This window comes from Hypanus sabinus, chromosome 9 (assembly GCF_030144855.1).
Source record: "Hypanus sabinus isolate sHypSab1 chromosome 9, sHypSab1.hap1, whole genome shotgun sequence".
NCBI lineage: Eukaryota > Metazoa > Chordata > Chondrichthyes > Myliobatiformes > Dasyatidae > Hypanus > Hypanus sabinus.
This window is the reverse complement of record NC_082714.1, coordinates 92,388,713-92,404,733: the sequence shown is the minus strand read 5'-3', so window position 1 is coordinate 92,404,733 and position 16,021 is coordinate 92,388,713. Positions and strand designations below refer to the sequence as shown.

At 40.4% G+C, this 16,021-nt stretch overlaps 1 protein-coding gene across 2 annotated transcripts in view; it reads right to left on the bottom strand.

Annotated features, from left to right (window-relative positions):
* The window catches only part of pi4kb (phosphatidylinositol 4-kinase, catalytic, beta), a 128,492-nt gene that overhangs the window by 40,220 nt on the left and 72,251 nt on the right, over positions 1–16,021 (bottom strand). For both annotated transcript variants that reach the window (XM_059980221.1, XM_059980222.1), the window contains one exon: positions 5,932–6,162. In XM_059980221.1, coding sequence (XP_059836204.1) covers positions 5,932–6,162 — 231 coding nt within the window. The remainder of the gene's footprint in view (positions 1–5,931; positions 6,163–16,021) is intronic.

Below are 16,021 nucleotides of genomic sequence, written 5' to 3'. Positions count from 1 at the left end.
AATTTTTATTGACTCCTCTATTTCATTTGTTCAACATGATATTTTTTCGGATCCGAATGGCAGATTTTTGTTAATTACGGGTTTACTTTGTAATAAAAAGGTTGCTTTGGTTAATGTTTATGCTCCAAATGTGGATTGTCCTGACTTTTTTAAGTCTTTATTTACTTCTTTACCCAATCTAAACGAATATAAGTTAATAATAGGTGGTGACTTTAATTGTTGTTTAAATCCTCTGATGAATAAATCTTTATCTATTCAGACTTTACCTAATAAGTCGGCCACTTGTATTAACTCTTTTTTGATTGATAATGGAGTTTTTGATATTTGGAGATTCCGGTATCCTAATGACAAAGAGTTTTCTTTTTTCTCACATGTTTATCACTCTTATTCAAGAATTGATTATTTTTTTGTAGACTCTTGTTTTATTCCATTGGTAATCGGTTGTACTATGATATTATAGCTATCTCTGATCATGCTCCGTTATTACTTTCTATGAAATTTACGGATACAGCTTCTAATGCTAGACAATGGCGATTTGACTCTACCTTGTTGCAAGACTCTGACTTTATAAAATTTATGGAGGAGCAGATCAACTTTTTCTTCTCAACTAATTCTACAGATGATATTTCCTGCGGAACACTTTGGGACACTTTTAAAGCTTATATACGTGGACAGATTATTTCTTATTCTGTTGGTTTGAGGAAACGTATCAAGATGGAAACTCTTTTATTGGTTGATAAAATTAAAGAGATTGATAAGAAATATTCGATTGCTCCTAGTAAGGAGCTTTACAAACAAAGGGTTGAACTTCAAATGGAACATAGTTTATTACTTACATCCTCGATTGAAAATCAATTAATGAAAACTAAATCTGAATTTTATATACATAGTGATAAATCTGGTAAACTGTTAGCTAGTCAATTGAAGAATGCTCTGGTTAAACGTCAAATCACTAAGATTGGTCAGCAGAATGGGAATCTGACAGTTAATCATGATGAGATAAATAAGGCATTTCAAGATTTCTATACCTCCCTGTATCAATCTGAATTTCCTCAAGATTATAATACCATGTCTGATTTTCTTGGAAAATTAAATTTTCCAAGGTTATCATCTGATGATCTTTTGATATTGGATACTCCTATTACGGATGTAGAAATTAAGGGGGCTATTTCCTCAATGAATTCTGGGAAAGCACCGGGTCCAGATGGTTATACAGTTGAATTTTAAAAATTTTTTTCCGCTACTCTTTCCCCTTGGTTAAGTAAGGTTTTTGAGGAGGCCATTAGATTAGGGAATTTGCCACAATCTTTTTATAGAGCTTCCATTTCTCTAATATTGAAGAAAGATAAAGACCCTACTAATTGTGCTTCTTATAGACCTATATCTTTATTGAATGTAGACTCCAAGATTTTTTCTAAGTTACTGGCATCTAGATTGGAGAAGGTATTACCCAAAATTATTTCAGATGATCAAACTGGCTTTATTAAAAATCGTTATTCTTTTTTTAACATTAGGAGATTGTTGAATATTGTTTATACTCCCTCACATGATACTTCAGAATGCGTGATTTCATTAGATGCGGAGAAAGCATTTGACAGAGTTGAATGGCCTTACTTATTTAATGTGTTGGAGAAGTTTAATTTTAGTCCGATATTTATATCATGGATTAAATTAATTTATCAGTGGTTACCAATAATCAAAGATCTCCCTTTTTTCACCTATTTTGGGGCACTAGACAGGGATGTCCTCTTAGTCCATTACTATTTAACATTGCCTTAGAACCTTTGGCAACTGCCATCAGACAATCACAGGATATTTTGGGTATTAATCGTGGGACAGATATTCATAAGCTATCTTTGTATGCAGATGATTTATTACTATTCATTTCTAACCCGGAGAAATCCATTCCAGCAGTTTTATCATTATTGGCTCAATTTAGTGAGTTTTCTGGGTATAAGTTAAATCTTAATAAAAGTGAATTGTTTCCATTGAATAAACGGGTCCCAATTTATGGAAATTTACCCTTTAAATTAGTTAATGACTCTTTTACTTATTTAGGGATCAAAATCACAAAAAATCATAAAGATTTATTTAGAATTAATTTTTTACCCTTAATTGATCAGATTAAAGGTTTGTTTACTAAGTGGTCACCTTTGTCTCTATCCCTAATAGGTAGGATTAATGCTATTAAGATGGTTATTTTACCTAAGTTTTTATATATTTTTCAAGCGATACCAATTTTTATCCTGAAATCTTTTTTTACTAATGTTGACTCTAAAATTTCTTCATATATATGGCAGTATAAAAATCCCAGGTTAGGTAAAACATATTTACAGAAGACAAAAAAGGAAGGCGGGTTAGCATTACCTAATTTCAGATTTTACTATTGGGCAGTTAATATTAGATATTTGTTATGTTGGTTGAAAGATGGGGGTGGATCTTTTGGCCCTTGTTGGGTGAGTTTAGAAACTAAATCGGTATCAGCTTATGCTTTGGGTTCTATTTTAGGGACTTCTCTCCCTTTTGCTCTTTCTAAATTGCCGAAACGAATTGACAACCCGATAGTTAAACATACATTGCGTATATGGTTTCAATTTTGGAGATTTTTTGGGTTGACTCAATTTGTTTTAAATAGTCCTATTGTATCTAATTGTTTTTTTCACCCTTCCATTATAGATCAAGCTTATTCAGCTTGGAAAACTAAGGGATTACTAAGATTTTCTGATTTATTTTTAGATAATTGTTTCATGTCTTTTGAACAATTATCCAACAAATATAACTTGCCGAGATTTCATTTTTTTAGATATTTACAGATTAGACATTTTTTAAGTTCTGTACTCTCTACGTTTCCAAATTTTGTGCCTTCAGATACTTTGGAGAGTTTATTTGAATTAGACCCTTTTCAAAAAGGGCTTATTTCAAAACTTTATAATATAATTATGAAGATACGTTCAGAGCCTCTTTATAAGGCTAAACAGGATTGGGAAAGAGAGCTTAGTTTTAGTATTTCTAGTGAGAATTGGGATAGAATTCTTCAATTAGTTAATACATCATCGTTATGTGCCAAACATTCACTAATACAATTTAAGGTCGTACATAGGGCCCATATGTCCAAGGATAAATTAGCTCATTTTTACTCTCATATAAGTCCTATTTGTGATAGATGTCATTCTGAAATTGCGTCTTTAACTCACATGTTTTGGTCGTGTTCATTTTTGGAGAAATATTGGAAAGATATTTTTGATATTATTTCTGCGGTTTTGAATATTGATTTACAACCTCATCCTATTACCGCAATTTTTGGTTTACCAATGTTAGATTCACTGCATTTATCTTCTTCAGCCCGTCGAATGATTGCATTTCTAACTCTGATGGCTAGAGATCTATATCGTTGAATTGGAAAGAAATTAATCCTCCCACTGTATTTAATTGGTTCTCTCAAACTATGTTATGTTTAAATTTAGAAAAAATTAGAAGTGGTACTTTTGAGACTTCTATTAAATTTGAAAAGTTATGGAGACCATTTATTCAACATTTTCATATGATGTAATATGACCCTGTGCCAAGTTCATTTGATTTCCCAGCTTTCAGCTTATGTATTTTGAGAGGACCGGAAGTGACGGCATTGATGAATAATTATTTTTGTGAGATATTATAAACAGCCTGCTTTTTTTTCCTTCTCTTTTGTTTTTTTTCTTTTATATTACTTATTAGTTATAGTTATTAGATTAGATTAGCTAGTTCTGCATTATATAAATTTTTTTTTTGTTTTTTTTCTTTCTTTTTTCTGTTTTTTTTATATTATACATTATGAAATATTTAGATTTACTATGTCCATACATATATCTTATGGCTTATGTCTTGGTAAACTCATTTATATTGTAACTATTATGTATGTTTTTTTTCATATGTAATGGAATGTGTATGTTGGTAATTTCTTTATCAATATATCATCTGTATTCTGTCCATATTACTAATATTAATAAAAAGATTTAGAAAGAAAAAAAAAGCTACTCCACAATCAATCTAACCTTTTCCTCACACACAGCCCATATCCCTCCATTTTCCTTTTATCTGTGCGCCCAGCTGAGAGTCTCCTAAATGTCCCTAACGTACCACCACCTGGGGCAGCGTATTCTAGGCACCCACCACTTTCAGTGAGAAAAAACCCACCTCTGCTACACTTTCCTGCACTCAGCTTAAAAGATGTCCTCTGGTATTGGCAATCGCTGCCCTGGGAAAAAAAGGCACTGCCTGTCTATTTTATCTGTGCCTATTCTATCTACGTATAATACAATCTGCCTTTTCAGTCTATGTATAATTTTATACACCTCTATCAGGTCACCTCTCATCTCCCTTCTCTCCAAAGAGAAAAGCCTTAGCTTCCTTATCCTAGCCTAATGAGACCTGCTCTCCAATCCAGGCAGCATCCTGGTAGATCTCCTCTGCGTCTTCTCCAAAACTTCAACATCCTTCCAAAAATGAGGTAATATTCCAAGTGTGATCTAACCAGGGTTTTACAGATCTGCAATATGACGTCACATCTCTTGAACTCATTCCCCAATATTCCCCCATAATCACTATCAGCTGGCACAGAAACTCTGAGGAATCTATGGACATGGACCCCCAAGATCCTCTTTGTTCCTCTGCACTGCTAAGAATCCTGCCATTAACTCTGCATTCTGCTTTCAAATTCAACCTTTCACAGGTGTTCTGCTATGCCCATTGAAAATCATAAAAGAGAGAGACACAGGAGACTACAGACACTGAAATCTGGATCAACACATGAAGTGCTGGAGGAACTCAGTGGGCCAGGCAGCAGCTGTCAAATTGATGCTTTGGGTTGATACCCTTTATGTGCAACAGTAGCATACCTCAACACTCTGGAAGGAAAAACAATTAGTATTTCTCAGCCAAGATGAAGGGTCCTGCCTAGAAACACGGACAGACCATTTCCCTCCACAGATCTTTGTACGTGCTGGATATTTAAAGAATGAGGGGGGATGTTATGGAAACCTACTGAATATTGAATTGAATTAAATCGACTTTATTTCTTACATCCTTCACATATGTGAGGAGTAAAAATATTTACATTACATCTCTGTCTGAATGTGCAAATTATAGTCATTTGTAATAAATAGTATGTACAGTAAGATCTACAACAGAGCAGTCAGTATAGCCTAGAAATACAATTGTGTCAGCGTGAATTAATCAGTCTGTCCCGGAGCCTGTTGGTCCTGGCTTTTATTCTGCGGTACCGTTTCCCAGATGGTAGCAGCTGGAACAGTTTGTGGTTGGGGTGACTCAGGTCCCCAATGATCCTTCAGGGCCTTTTTACACAACTGTCGCTATAAATGTCCTGAATAGTGGGAAGTTCACATCCACAGATGCGCAGGGTTGGCCGTACAATGCTCTGCAGAGCCCTGCGATTGAGGGAGGCACAGCTCCCATACCAGGCAATGATACAGTCAGGATGCTCTTGATTGTGCCCCTGTAGAAAGTCCTTAGGATTTGGGGACTCATACCAAACCTTCAACCATCTGAGGTGAAAGAGGTGCTGTTGTGCATTTCTCACCATACAGCCGGTATCAACAAAAAGCCTAGATAGAGTAGATGTAGAGAGGATAGGGGGACAGCCTCAGAATAGAAGGACATCTCTTTAGAACAGATGGTGAATCTGTGGAATTCCATGCCACCAATGGCTGCACAGGCCAAGTCATTGTGTATATTTAAAGTGGAGGGTGATAGGTTCTTAGTCAGGGGGTCAAAGGTTACAGGAAGGCGGCAGGAGAATGGGGTTGAGAGGGATAATGAATCAGCCATGATGAAATGGTGGAGCAGAGTCAATGGGCTGAATGGCCTAATTCTGCACCTATGTTGTATGTATGTAGTAAGTGAGAGTGAAACTGATGAGGGATGACTATTACTAACCTTGTCCTTGGAGTTGAGAACGACGGCCTGGTTATGAGGAACTCGCACCACGTGGTGATCAAAGCCAGACGTCGGGAGCCAGACCCGGGCCGGAAGCTTGTGATTCAGCAGTGACAGCTCTGAGATGAGCCTCTGCGTCTTCTGTTCCTTGGTGTGCAGGGTGACCAGCCGTTTGCCAATACCCATGAGTGACTTGATAAACTCTCTCTCGGGTGCCAGCCTGGCAGGTTGCTGCAGGAGACAACAGGGGGGCAGGTCAAGGTCAAGGTACAATGGATTCAGCACACTGCTCTCACACACCTTCAACTCATCTCTGTTTTCGAACAACACGAAAGTATGGGGTTATCCCCAGCTTACAAGAGCTTGAATTACATGCACCCATATGGCATAGGAGCAGAATCAGACCATTCAGCCCAACAAACCTGCTACATCATGGCTCATTCATTTTCTCTCTCAACCCTATTCTACCTGATTTCCATAACTTTCGATGCCCTAGTCAAGAACCTATTAATCTGGGCTTTAAAAATGTACCCATTGACTTAGCCTCCGCAGATGGCAATGAATCCCACAGATACACCATCCTCTGGCTGAAGTTGCTCCTCCTCATCTCTGTAACTGGATCTTGGACCTCTTGACGAAAAGGCCACAGTCAGTCTGTGTTGGCAGAACTATCTCCAGTTCCACCATGTTGACTCTCCAGGGCTATGTGCTCAGCCACTGCTGCTCAAGCTGAATCATGAAGTCTGCTGATGACACCACTGTGGCTGGCCTCATCAACAACGACTACGACTAGGTGGTGTACAGAGCGGAGGTAAAGCATTTGGTAGAATGGTGCAAGCACTACACCTTGAGTCCCGATCTGGAGAAGACCAAAGAGTTAACTGAAGACTTCAGGAAGGTGCAGGCTGAGCAATCCTCACTGCACGTAATGGATGATCTCACCTGGTCCCTCAACAACTCTGGTCAAGAAAGCACAGCTGTGTCTCCACTTCCTGTGCAGATTGAGTCGAGCAAGCATCCCTGCCCCCACCCCACAATTTTTACAGGAGCTTCTGTTCTGACCAACTGCATCATCAGCATCTAGTATGGGAATTGCAAGGCACCTGACTGCAAGTCCCAAAGGATTGCGAGGACTTCTGAGAGGATCATCAGGGTCTCTCTTTCACCAGAAGATATTTACCAGGAGCACTTGCATTCACAGCGCCCTTAGCATCGTCAATGATCCCTCCATTAGATCCAACTATCTCTATGACCCCATTACCATCAGGTAGGAGGTACCGTAGTATTAGGACAAGAACTGTTAGAATGGGATACAGCTTCTTCCCCAGGCTGTGAGACTACAGAACTCCCTGCTGTCACTGAGATCTCAGCACACATGAAGTGCAGTTAGCATTATACTGTTTACCTTTTAACTGTCATAAATGCATCTTATTATTTTTTAATTTACTTGTTGTGTGAGTTATATGTACTGTGTTGTGTACCTTGGTCTGGACGAATGTCGCCACAGTTGAATGACAAACTTGAACCTGATTCCTCTCCTAAATAAGATCATAAGATCTAGGAGCAGAAGTAGGCCATTTGGCCCATCATGTCTGCTCCACTATTCAATTATGGGCTCATTCAAGTCTTCCAGTCATCCCCATACCCTTTGATGCCCTGGCTAATCAAGAAAAAATTCTATCTCTGCCTTAAATGCACGCAATGACTTTCTTCTAATCTGAGACTGTGCCCTCAGCTCCTAGTCTCCCCCACTCTCCTCAATGATACACTTCATGTCCATTCTATCTAGGTCTTTCAACATTTGATGGATTTCAATGAGATTCCCTCCTCATTCTTCTAAGCTCAAATAAGTACAGGCCCAGAGCCATTCAAACACTCCTCATATGTTAACCATTTCATTCCAGGATTACTTTTGTAAATATTCCCTGGACCCTCTCTGAACACGCCTGCACAGCACCCTTTCCCAATATGCTCTTCCCAAATTACTGCAATGTTACTCCACAGAGACAAGATCTGAGCCTAGACGGTAGGAATACCAATTAAACAGAGTCTTGATACAGGGGTAATCTGTTAGTCACAGTGAAAGCTTTAGATCAGTGACCTGCTCCTGTTTATCGTTGCTATAATCCAGTTATTAATCCCTCTGCCTGGTAACACTTTCCAGGGCTGGTGGTTACAATCAAGTTAATTCTAAACAGGTGCCGGTTACTCAAACTACTCTCTAAATTTCAGGGTTAAATGGTCATTCTTAAACTGAGAGAACCCAGTTCTATGAACAATAATTTACGTTTGTTTAGCACCATCAGCATTCACTGTGCCTCAGTACATGTTACAATCATTAACTCATTTACCACAATGTATTGGTTTATTATTGTGATCACGAAGAACCCTCAACACACAATACATGCCCACTTCTCATTGCTACTATCAGGGAGCAAATATGGGAGCCTGAAGACACACACTTGACATTTCAGGAACAGCTTCTTCCCCTCCATCATCATATTTCTGAATGGACAATGAACCCACAAACACTACCTCACTATTTTTGCTCTCTTCTTGCATGATTTATTTTACATAAGGACTGGAGGCCCAGAGTAGGCCCGTATGTTTCATCTTACTTAGTGGTCCAGCACAGAACTGGCCCTTCTGTCCCTTCGAGCCACAATGCCCAGCAACCCCACAACCCCAATTAACCCTAACCCTACCCTAAGGATTTAGATAGATTAGTGGAATGGGCAAGAAAGTGGCAGATGAAATACAATATTGGTGGTAGAAATAAATGTGCAGACTATTTTCTAAATGGGGAGAAAATCCAAAAATCTGAGCTGCAAAAGGGTTTGGGATCCAAAAGGTTAACTTGCAGGTTGAGTTGGAGGTGAGGAAGGCTATTAGCATTCATTTCAAGAGCAGGGAAGTGATGTTGAGGCTTTATAAAACACTGGGGAGGCCTCATCTTAAGTATTGTGAACAGTTTTGGGCTTCTCATTTAAGAGGTTTACAAGGATGATGATTCCAGGGATGAAAGAGTTATCATACAAGGAATGTTTGATGGCTCTGGGTCTGTATCCACTGGAATTTAGAAGGATGGGGGGTGGGGGAAGAAATCTCACTGAAACCTTCCGAATGTTGAAAGGCCTGGACAGAGTAGATGTGGAAAGGATCTTTCCCATGGTGGGGGAGTCTAGGACAAGAGGGCATAGCCTCAGGATAGAGGGGCATCCATTTAAAACAGAGATGCCAAGAAATTTCGTTAGTCAGATGGTGAACCTGTGGAATTTGTTACCACAGGCAGCTGTGGAAGCCAGGTCATTGAGTGTATTTAAGCCCATAAGACATAGGAGCAGAATTAGGCCATTCAGCCCACCAAGCCTGCACTGCCATTTCATCGCAGCTGATCCCAGATCCCATTCAACCCCATACATCTGCCCTCTCACCATATGCTCCAATCAATCAGGAATCTATTCACACCTGTTTTAAATATACCCATTGACTTGGCCACCGCTGCAGTCTGTGGCAGACCATTCCACAGATTCAACACTCCTTGACTACAAAAATTCCTCTTTACTTCTGTTCTAAAAGGTCACCCCTTAATTTTGAGGCGGTGCTATCTAGTTGTGGATACCCCCACCAGAGGGAACATCCTCTCCACATCCACCTTATCCAGTGTTTTCAACTTCCAGTAGGTTTCAATGAGATAACCCACATTCTTCTAAATTCCAGTGAGCACAGGACCAAAGCTGCCAACGCTCCTCATATGTTAACCTCTTCATTCCCCGAATCATCCTCATGAACCTCCTCTGGACTCTCTCCAATGACAATACATCCCAAAACTGTTGACAATACTCCAACTGCAGCCTGACTAGTGTCTTATAAAGCTTTAGCATTATACTGTTGTTTTTATATTCTACTCCTCTAGAAATAAATGCCAATTATTCCAAATGAAATAAATTGCATTAATTTACAGACCCAACCTGTAAATTAACCTGGGAGTCTTGCATGAGGACTCCCAAGTCCCTCTGCCCCTCTGATGTTTGAACTTCTCCCAATTTAGATAATAGACCACAGTATTGTTCCTTTTACCAAAATGCATTATCGTACATTTCTCATCACTGTATTCCATCTGCCAATTTTTTGCCCATTCTTCTAATTTGTCTAAGTCCTGATGCAATCACTTTGCTTCCTCAGCACTACCTACCCCTACATCTACCTTCGTATCATTCACAAACTTTGCCACCAAGCCATCAATTCCACTATCTAAATCATTGACAAACAATGTGAGAAATAACTGACCCTGAAGAACAGCACTAGTCACTGGCAGCAAACCAGAAAAGGCCCCCTTTATTCCCACTTGCTGCCTCCTGCCTGTCAGCCATTCCTCTATCCATGCCCGTATCTTTCTTGTAATACCATAGAATTTTATCTTGTTAAGCAGCCTCATGTGTGGCACCTTATCAAATGCCCTCTGAAAATCTAAGTAAATGACTCAAATAACTAACAGAAATATCAGGCAAGATTTCCCTTTACATATTTATTTTATCATTAGTCTCCAAGTACCCTGAAACCTCATCCTTAATAATAGACTCCAACACTTTCCCAACCACTGAGGTTAGGCTAACTGGCCTATAATTTCCTCTTTTTTTGTCTTCCTACCTTCTTAAAGAGTGGAGTGATATTTGCAAAGTTCCAGTCCTCCGAGACCATTACAGAATCAAGTGATCCTTCAAAGATCATGACCAATGCATCCATTATCTCTTCAGCAACCTCTCTCAGGACTCTGGGATGTAGTCTATCTGGTCCAGGAGTTTTATCTACATTAAAATCTTTCAGCTTGCCTAAAAGCACTTCTTCCTTTGTAATAGCAATGACACTCACTCCTGCTCCCTGACACTCGTGGACCTCTGGCACACTGCTAGTGTCTTCCACAGTGAAGAGTGAAACACAGTACCTATTAAATTCTCTGCCATTTCTTTGTTCTCCCATTACTACCTCACTAGCATCATTTTCTAGTGGTCGAATATCAACTCTCACCTCCCTTTACTCTTTATACAACTTATAGTATCCTGCTTTATATTATCAGCTGGTTTGCCCTCATATTCCATGCTTTCCCTTTTTATAACTTTTTTAGTTACCCTTGGTCGGATTTTAAAAGCTTGCCAACTTCCCACTCACTTATGCTATCTTATATGCCCTTTCCTTGGCTTTTATGCAGTCCTTAACTTCCCTTGTCAGCCAGTTGCCTAGCCTAGCCATCTGAGAACAACTTCTGTGGGATATACCTATTATGCGCATTGTGAACTATTCCTAGAAACTTCAGCCACCTCTGTTCTGCCACCATCCGTGCAAGTATGCCTCTCCACTCTCTCTCATGCCTCTGTAATCCCCTTTATTCCATTGCGTTACTGATACACGTGACTTATGCTTTTCACTCTCAAACTGCAGTATGAATTCAATCATATTATGATCACTACCTCCTAGGGATTCCTTTATGTTCAGTTGACTAATAAAATTGGGGTTATTATGTAACACCTAATCTAAAGTAGCCTTTCCCCTAGTTGACCCAAGGACAAGCTGCTCTAAAAAGCCATCTCAACAGGTTCCCACTCTTGTGTTTTGACACCAACCTGATTTTCCAATCCCCTTGCATATTGAAGTCTCCATTACAATTGTGACATAACCCTTACTACATGCCCTTTCCAGCTCCCATAACTTAAGGCAGAGATTGATGGGTTCTTGAGGGGACATGGCATCAAAGGTTATGGAGAGAAGACCGGGCAGTGGGGCTGAGAAGGGAAAAAAGGATCAGCTATGGTGGAAAAGACTTGATGGGCCAAATACCCTAAATCTGTTCCTAGTAGTATAATCACGGAACAATTTACAATGACCAATTAACCCACCCAGAATTCCGGAAGGAAACTGGAGCACCCGGGGAAAAGCCACGCATTCCACAGAGACTCCTTACAGAATGTGGCCAGAGTTGAACTCCGAACTCTGGAATGGCCTGAGCTATTGTGGTAGAGTAACTGCTACACTACTGTGTGAGTGGATGGATGGAAAGGATGGGAAAAGGGCTTGCTTTGTGTTTGTTATCTTGTTTTGTTTTGCTGTCATTGTTCTGTGCTGTTCTGCCAAGCACTGGGATTAATAAATAGATTTGACAGAAAGTGCAGAGCAGATAAATGATAAAGTGCACAACAATAACAAAGTAGATTGTTGAGGCCTAGAGTCAGCGGATCCTGAGTGCCCGGGATGGGACGTGACAGGAGTTCTGCTCTCTTGTCTGTCTCCTGGTGATCTGATTCGAGTTATCAGGCGTGTTGAGGCGATATACACCTCTGGGGGTTGGGGGAGCAACAAACACAGAACAACACAGCGCTCAGCCAGACTGGTCAGCACAAGATCATCAGCCAAGCAACCTGTACTGTTCTATAGTGGTGCTAGAAAGTTTGTGAAGCCTTTGAAATTTTCTCTATTTCTGTATTTATCTTTGAGAAAAATGGTCCAATATTACATGTATTTGTTGGAAAAAGTATGTGAACCTCTGGGATTATCAGTTCATTTCAAGGGGAAATTAGAGTTGGGTGTTTCAATCAATCAGGTGTGAGTGTGGGAGGCTCTGCCCTACTTAAAGAACATATACCTGAGTCTTCACTATCAAAGTCTGATCTTCACCACGGAGTTTTTTGTGGGAAGTGTGCCATACCTTAATCAAAGGAGATTTCTGAGTATCTCAGGGAAAAAAATTTGTTGATGCTCACCAGGCTGGAAAAGGAAACAAAACCATTTCTAAAGAGTTTGGGCTCCACCAATCTACAGTCAGGGAGATGGTGTACAAATAGAGGAAATTCAACACCATTATTACTCTCCCCAGGTATGGTCGACCAACAAAATCACTCCCAGAGCAAGACAAGTAATATTCCAGGAGGTCACAAAGAAACTCCAGGGTAACATCTAAGGAGCTACAGGCTGCTTTCATTGGCTAATGTCAACAACGGTGTGCATGGCAGGACTGCAAGGAGAACACTGCTGCCTATCTAAGGCTTGCTAAACACCATTCGGATAAGACAGAAGGCTATTGGAAGAATGTTCCATGGATGGATGAGCCTCAAATAAAACTGTTTTCTGGCGTAAATGAGAAATGTTATGTTTGGTGAAAAGTAAACACTGCATTCCAGCTGTGAAACGTGGTGGTGGCAGTGTCATGCTTGGGCTTGCTCTGCTGCCTCAGTTCCAGGACAGCTTGCCATCATTAATGGATCTATAAGTTCTGAATTGTACCAGCAAATACTAAAGGAAAATGTCAGGGTATCGCTCCGTGAACTGAAGCTCAAGAGAAAGTGGGTCATGCAGCAAGACGACAACCCTAAACACACAAGTCAGTCTACCAAAGGAATGGTAAAGCAGAAGAAAGTTTGTGTTTTGGAATGGTCAAATCAAAGTCCTGACCGCAATCCTATAGAAATGTTGTGGAAGGACCTGAAGCAAGTAGTTCATGCAAGGAAGCCCACCAACATCCCAGAGTTGAAGCAGTTTTGTAAGGAGGAATGGCCTAAAATTCCTCCAAGCTAATGTGCAGAACTGATCAACAGTTACCAGAAATGTTTGGTTAAGTTATTGCTGTACAAAGGGTCACATCAGTTACTGAGAGCAAAGGTTCACATACTGGATCATTTTTCTCTATTATTAAATGAACAAGTTTGTTTAATTGGGTTCTCTTCATCTAGCTTTAGGACTTATATAAAGATCTGATCACATTTTAGGTCATATTTATGCAGAAATAGAGAAAATACTGAAGGGTTCACAAACTTTCTAGCACCACTGTATGTTCTATACTGTTCCTAAAGCAGAATGACCAAGACTGTGGCAATAGACCCAGACAGCTGCTGCTTGTTGTTTCAGGGCTTTGGGCAAGGACTGAAGTGAAACTTGATGACTCCACTCTCAGCCACAACAGTGTTAGAGCACCTGATCTCTGACAACAGCCCACTTGACTTCAGGCTCCAAGCCAACTCACAGCAACCACAATCATGAGAGAAGCTCACTCCTGCTAAGCACTACCAAGGCTGGGCTGTCAATAGACATCCTAGCCCATAAGAACATTCTGGAAACACTTGGATCATGTATGCTGGCCAGTATGCTAACCAGCACACATTTGGAAGCAATTATAAAGACACTTAAATAATAAACTGAAATAGATAACCCCTCATGGTCTTGAACTGCTGTATCGCACCAACAGATTTCAAACAATAGGGGTCTTTTTTTTAAATTCAGATCCATCCCTCATTTGTAATTGAGAGTAAACCACATGAAGGACGGATATCCATGGACTAAGGCAAGAACGTCACTGACTGTGGACCTCTCTTACCCCTTCTCTCCTCCCCACTCCAGTGCTATTCCTCCTTCCTATCCATCCATGGCCCACCTTCCTCTCCTATCAGATTCCTCCTTCAGTCCTTTACCTCTTCCACCTATCCCATTTTAAGTTACTCTACCCCCACCCACTTTCTCCCACACTTGGCTTTACCTATCATCTCCTAACTTGTACTCCTTCCCTTTCTCACCTTCTTATTCCCGTTTATCCCCCCTTCTCTTTCAATCCTGATGAAGAGACTCAGCCCAAAACATTGACTCCTTATTCCCCTCCATAGACGAGGCCTGACCTGCTGAGTTCCTCCAGTATTTTGTGTGTTATTTGAAAATCTCACACTCGTTTCTCCATCACACTTTATTTACTTGTGCACAAGGAAAACAACCCAGCCTGTTACCAAACTTCTGAAGCTTGGACAAAGAAATACCACTTTTATACAGAAGTTAACTCGATGGTTATCATTTTTGACAACCTGGTAACCATTGTAGCTGTTCAAATTACTTACTTGTAGGTCATCAATCACAATAATAGTCATTAATAGCCAATAGGATCCCCATGTTAAAGGCCAATAATACTTCAGAATTAGTAAAGTTACTGACCCATAGAAAGTGTGACTTGAGAAGCCTTGTCTCAGTATGCAATTACCCTCGGACTCCCACTGTGCAAAGGGAAGTTATGCTCTTCAACAACCTTTCTTGTCTGGGTTGACTGCATGCTGTTAACCCTTTCTTGCTGCAACTTCCACAACTGAGTTGGGGATGATGACCTACTAAGGTTGATGATCAATTGAGGCCCTCTGTTGGTTGGGGTCAACCAGGAATGTTGCATCCCAGATGTATAGGACATACACAAACAAACCAGGCCAGTTCAATACGGAGAGCAAGCTGCTGCTCAAGCAACAGGCTCTGCCTCTCCACACAGCTGATAAATCCAAAGGAATGGCAGAGACCAATACAGTTTGGCACCAGAGGTGTTACAGGAGTTGCCAGTCAGCATTGAACTCAATGTAGGACAACCTTAAGGACTCCAGCTCTAGAGTTTTCCTCAGGGTTTACTCCTGTAGCCTCCCCTATGAGCAAAAGGTGGAGAATTGCAATCGGAGTTTTCCTTCTCCTAAATGAACTGCCAACTACAGCTGACGAGCCTCATCTACCCAAAGCAATTGGTTTTAAGCTGCCAGTAGCCTGCTTTTACCCCTTCTCCTGTCAGTAGACACTGTTTCACTGGACTTAGTAGCTAAACCACACATGAAAGTAGGAGTTGGACTTGGTTGTCAAACACTATTTGAAATGCATGCCATTGGGAGCCACCCCCTCCCCCCGCCCCCCCGGGTTATGCCAACCTTGAGAATCAATTTATTAACTTCATGTTACAGTCAGTGCAGCATAAAATGACTGTAAATGAATGATTACACCCAGGCAAAATGGACAAGATGGTTTCCAGTAATGCTAGAGTCCAGAAATGTCATTGGAATATTCATAAACACAAGAGATTCTGCAGATGCTGGAATTCCAGAGCAACACACACAAGATGCTGGAGGAACTCAGCCGCTCAGGTAGCATCTATGAAAATGAATAAACAGTCGACATTTCGAGCCTTATGAAGTTGATGAAGGGTCTCGGCTTGAAACATTGACTGTTTACTCATTTCCATTGGAATGCTCATCTAGGAATATGCACTTGTACACTGGAACTACAGGACGTCCACTTCCAGAAGGTGCAAATT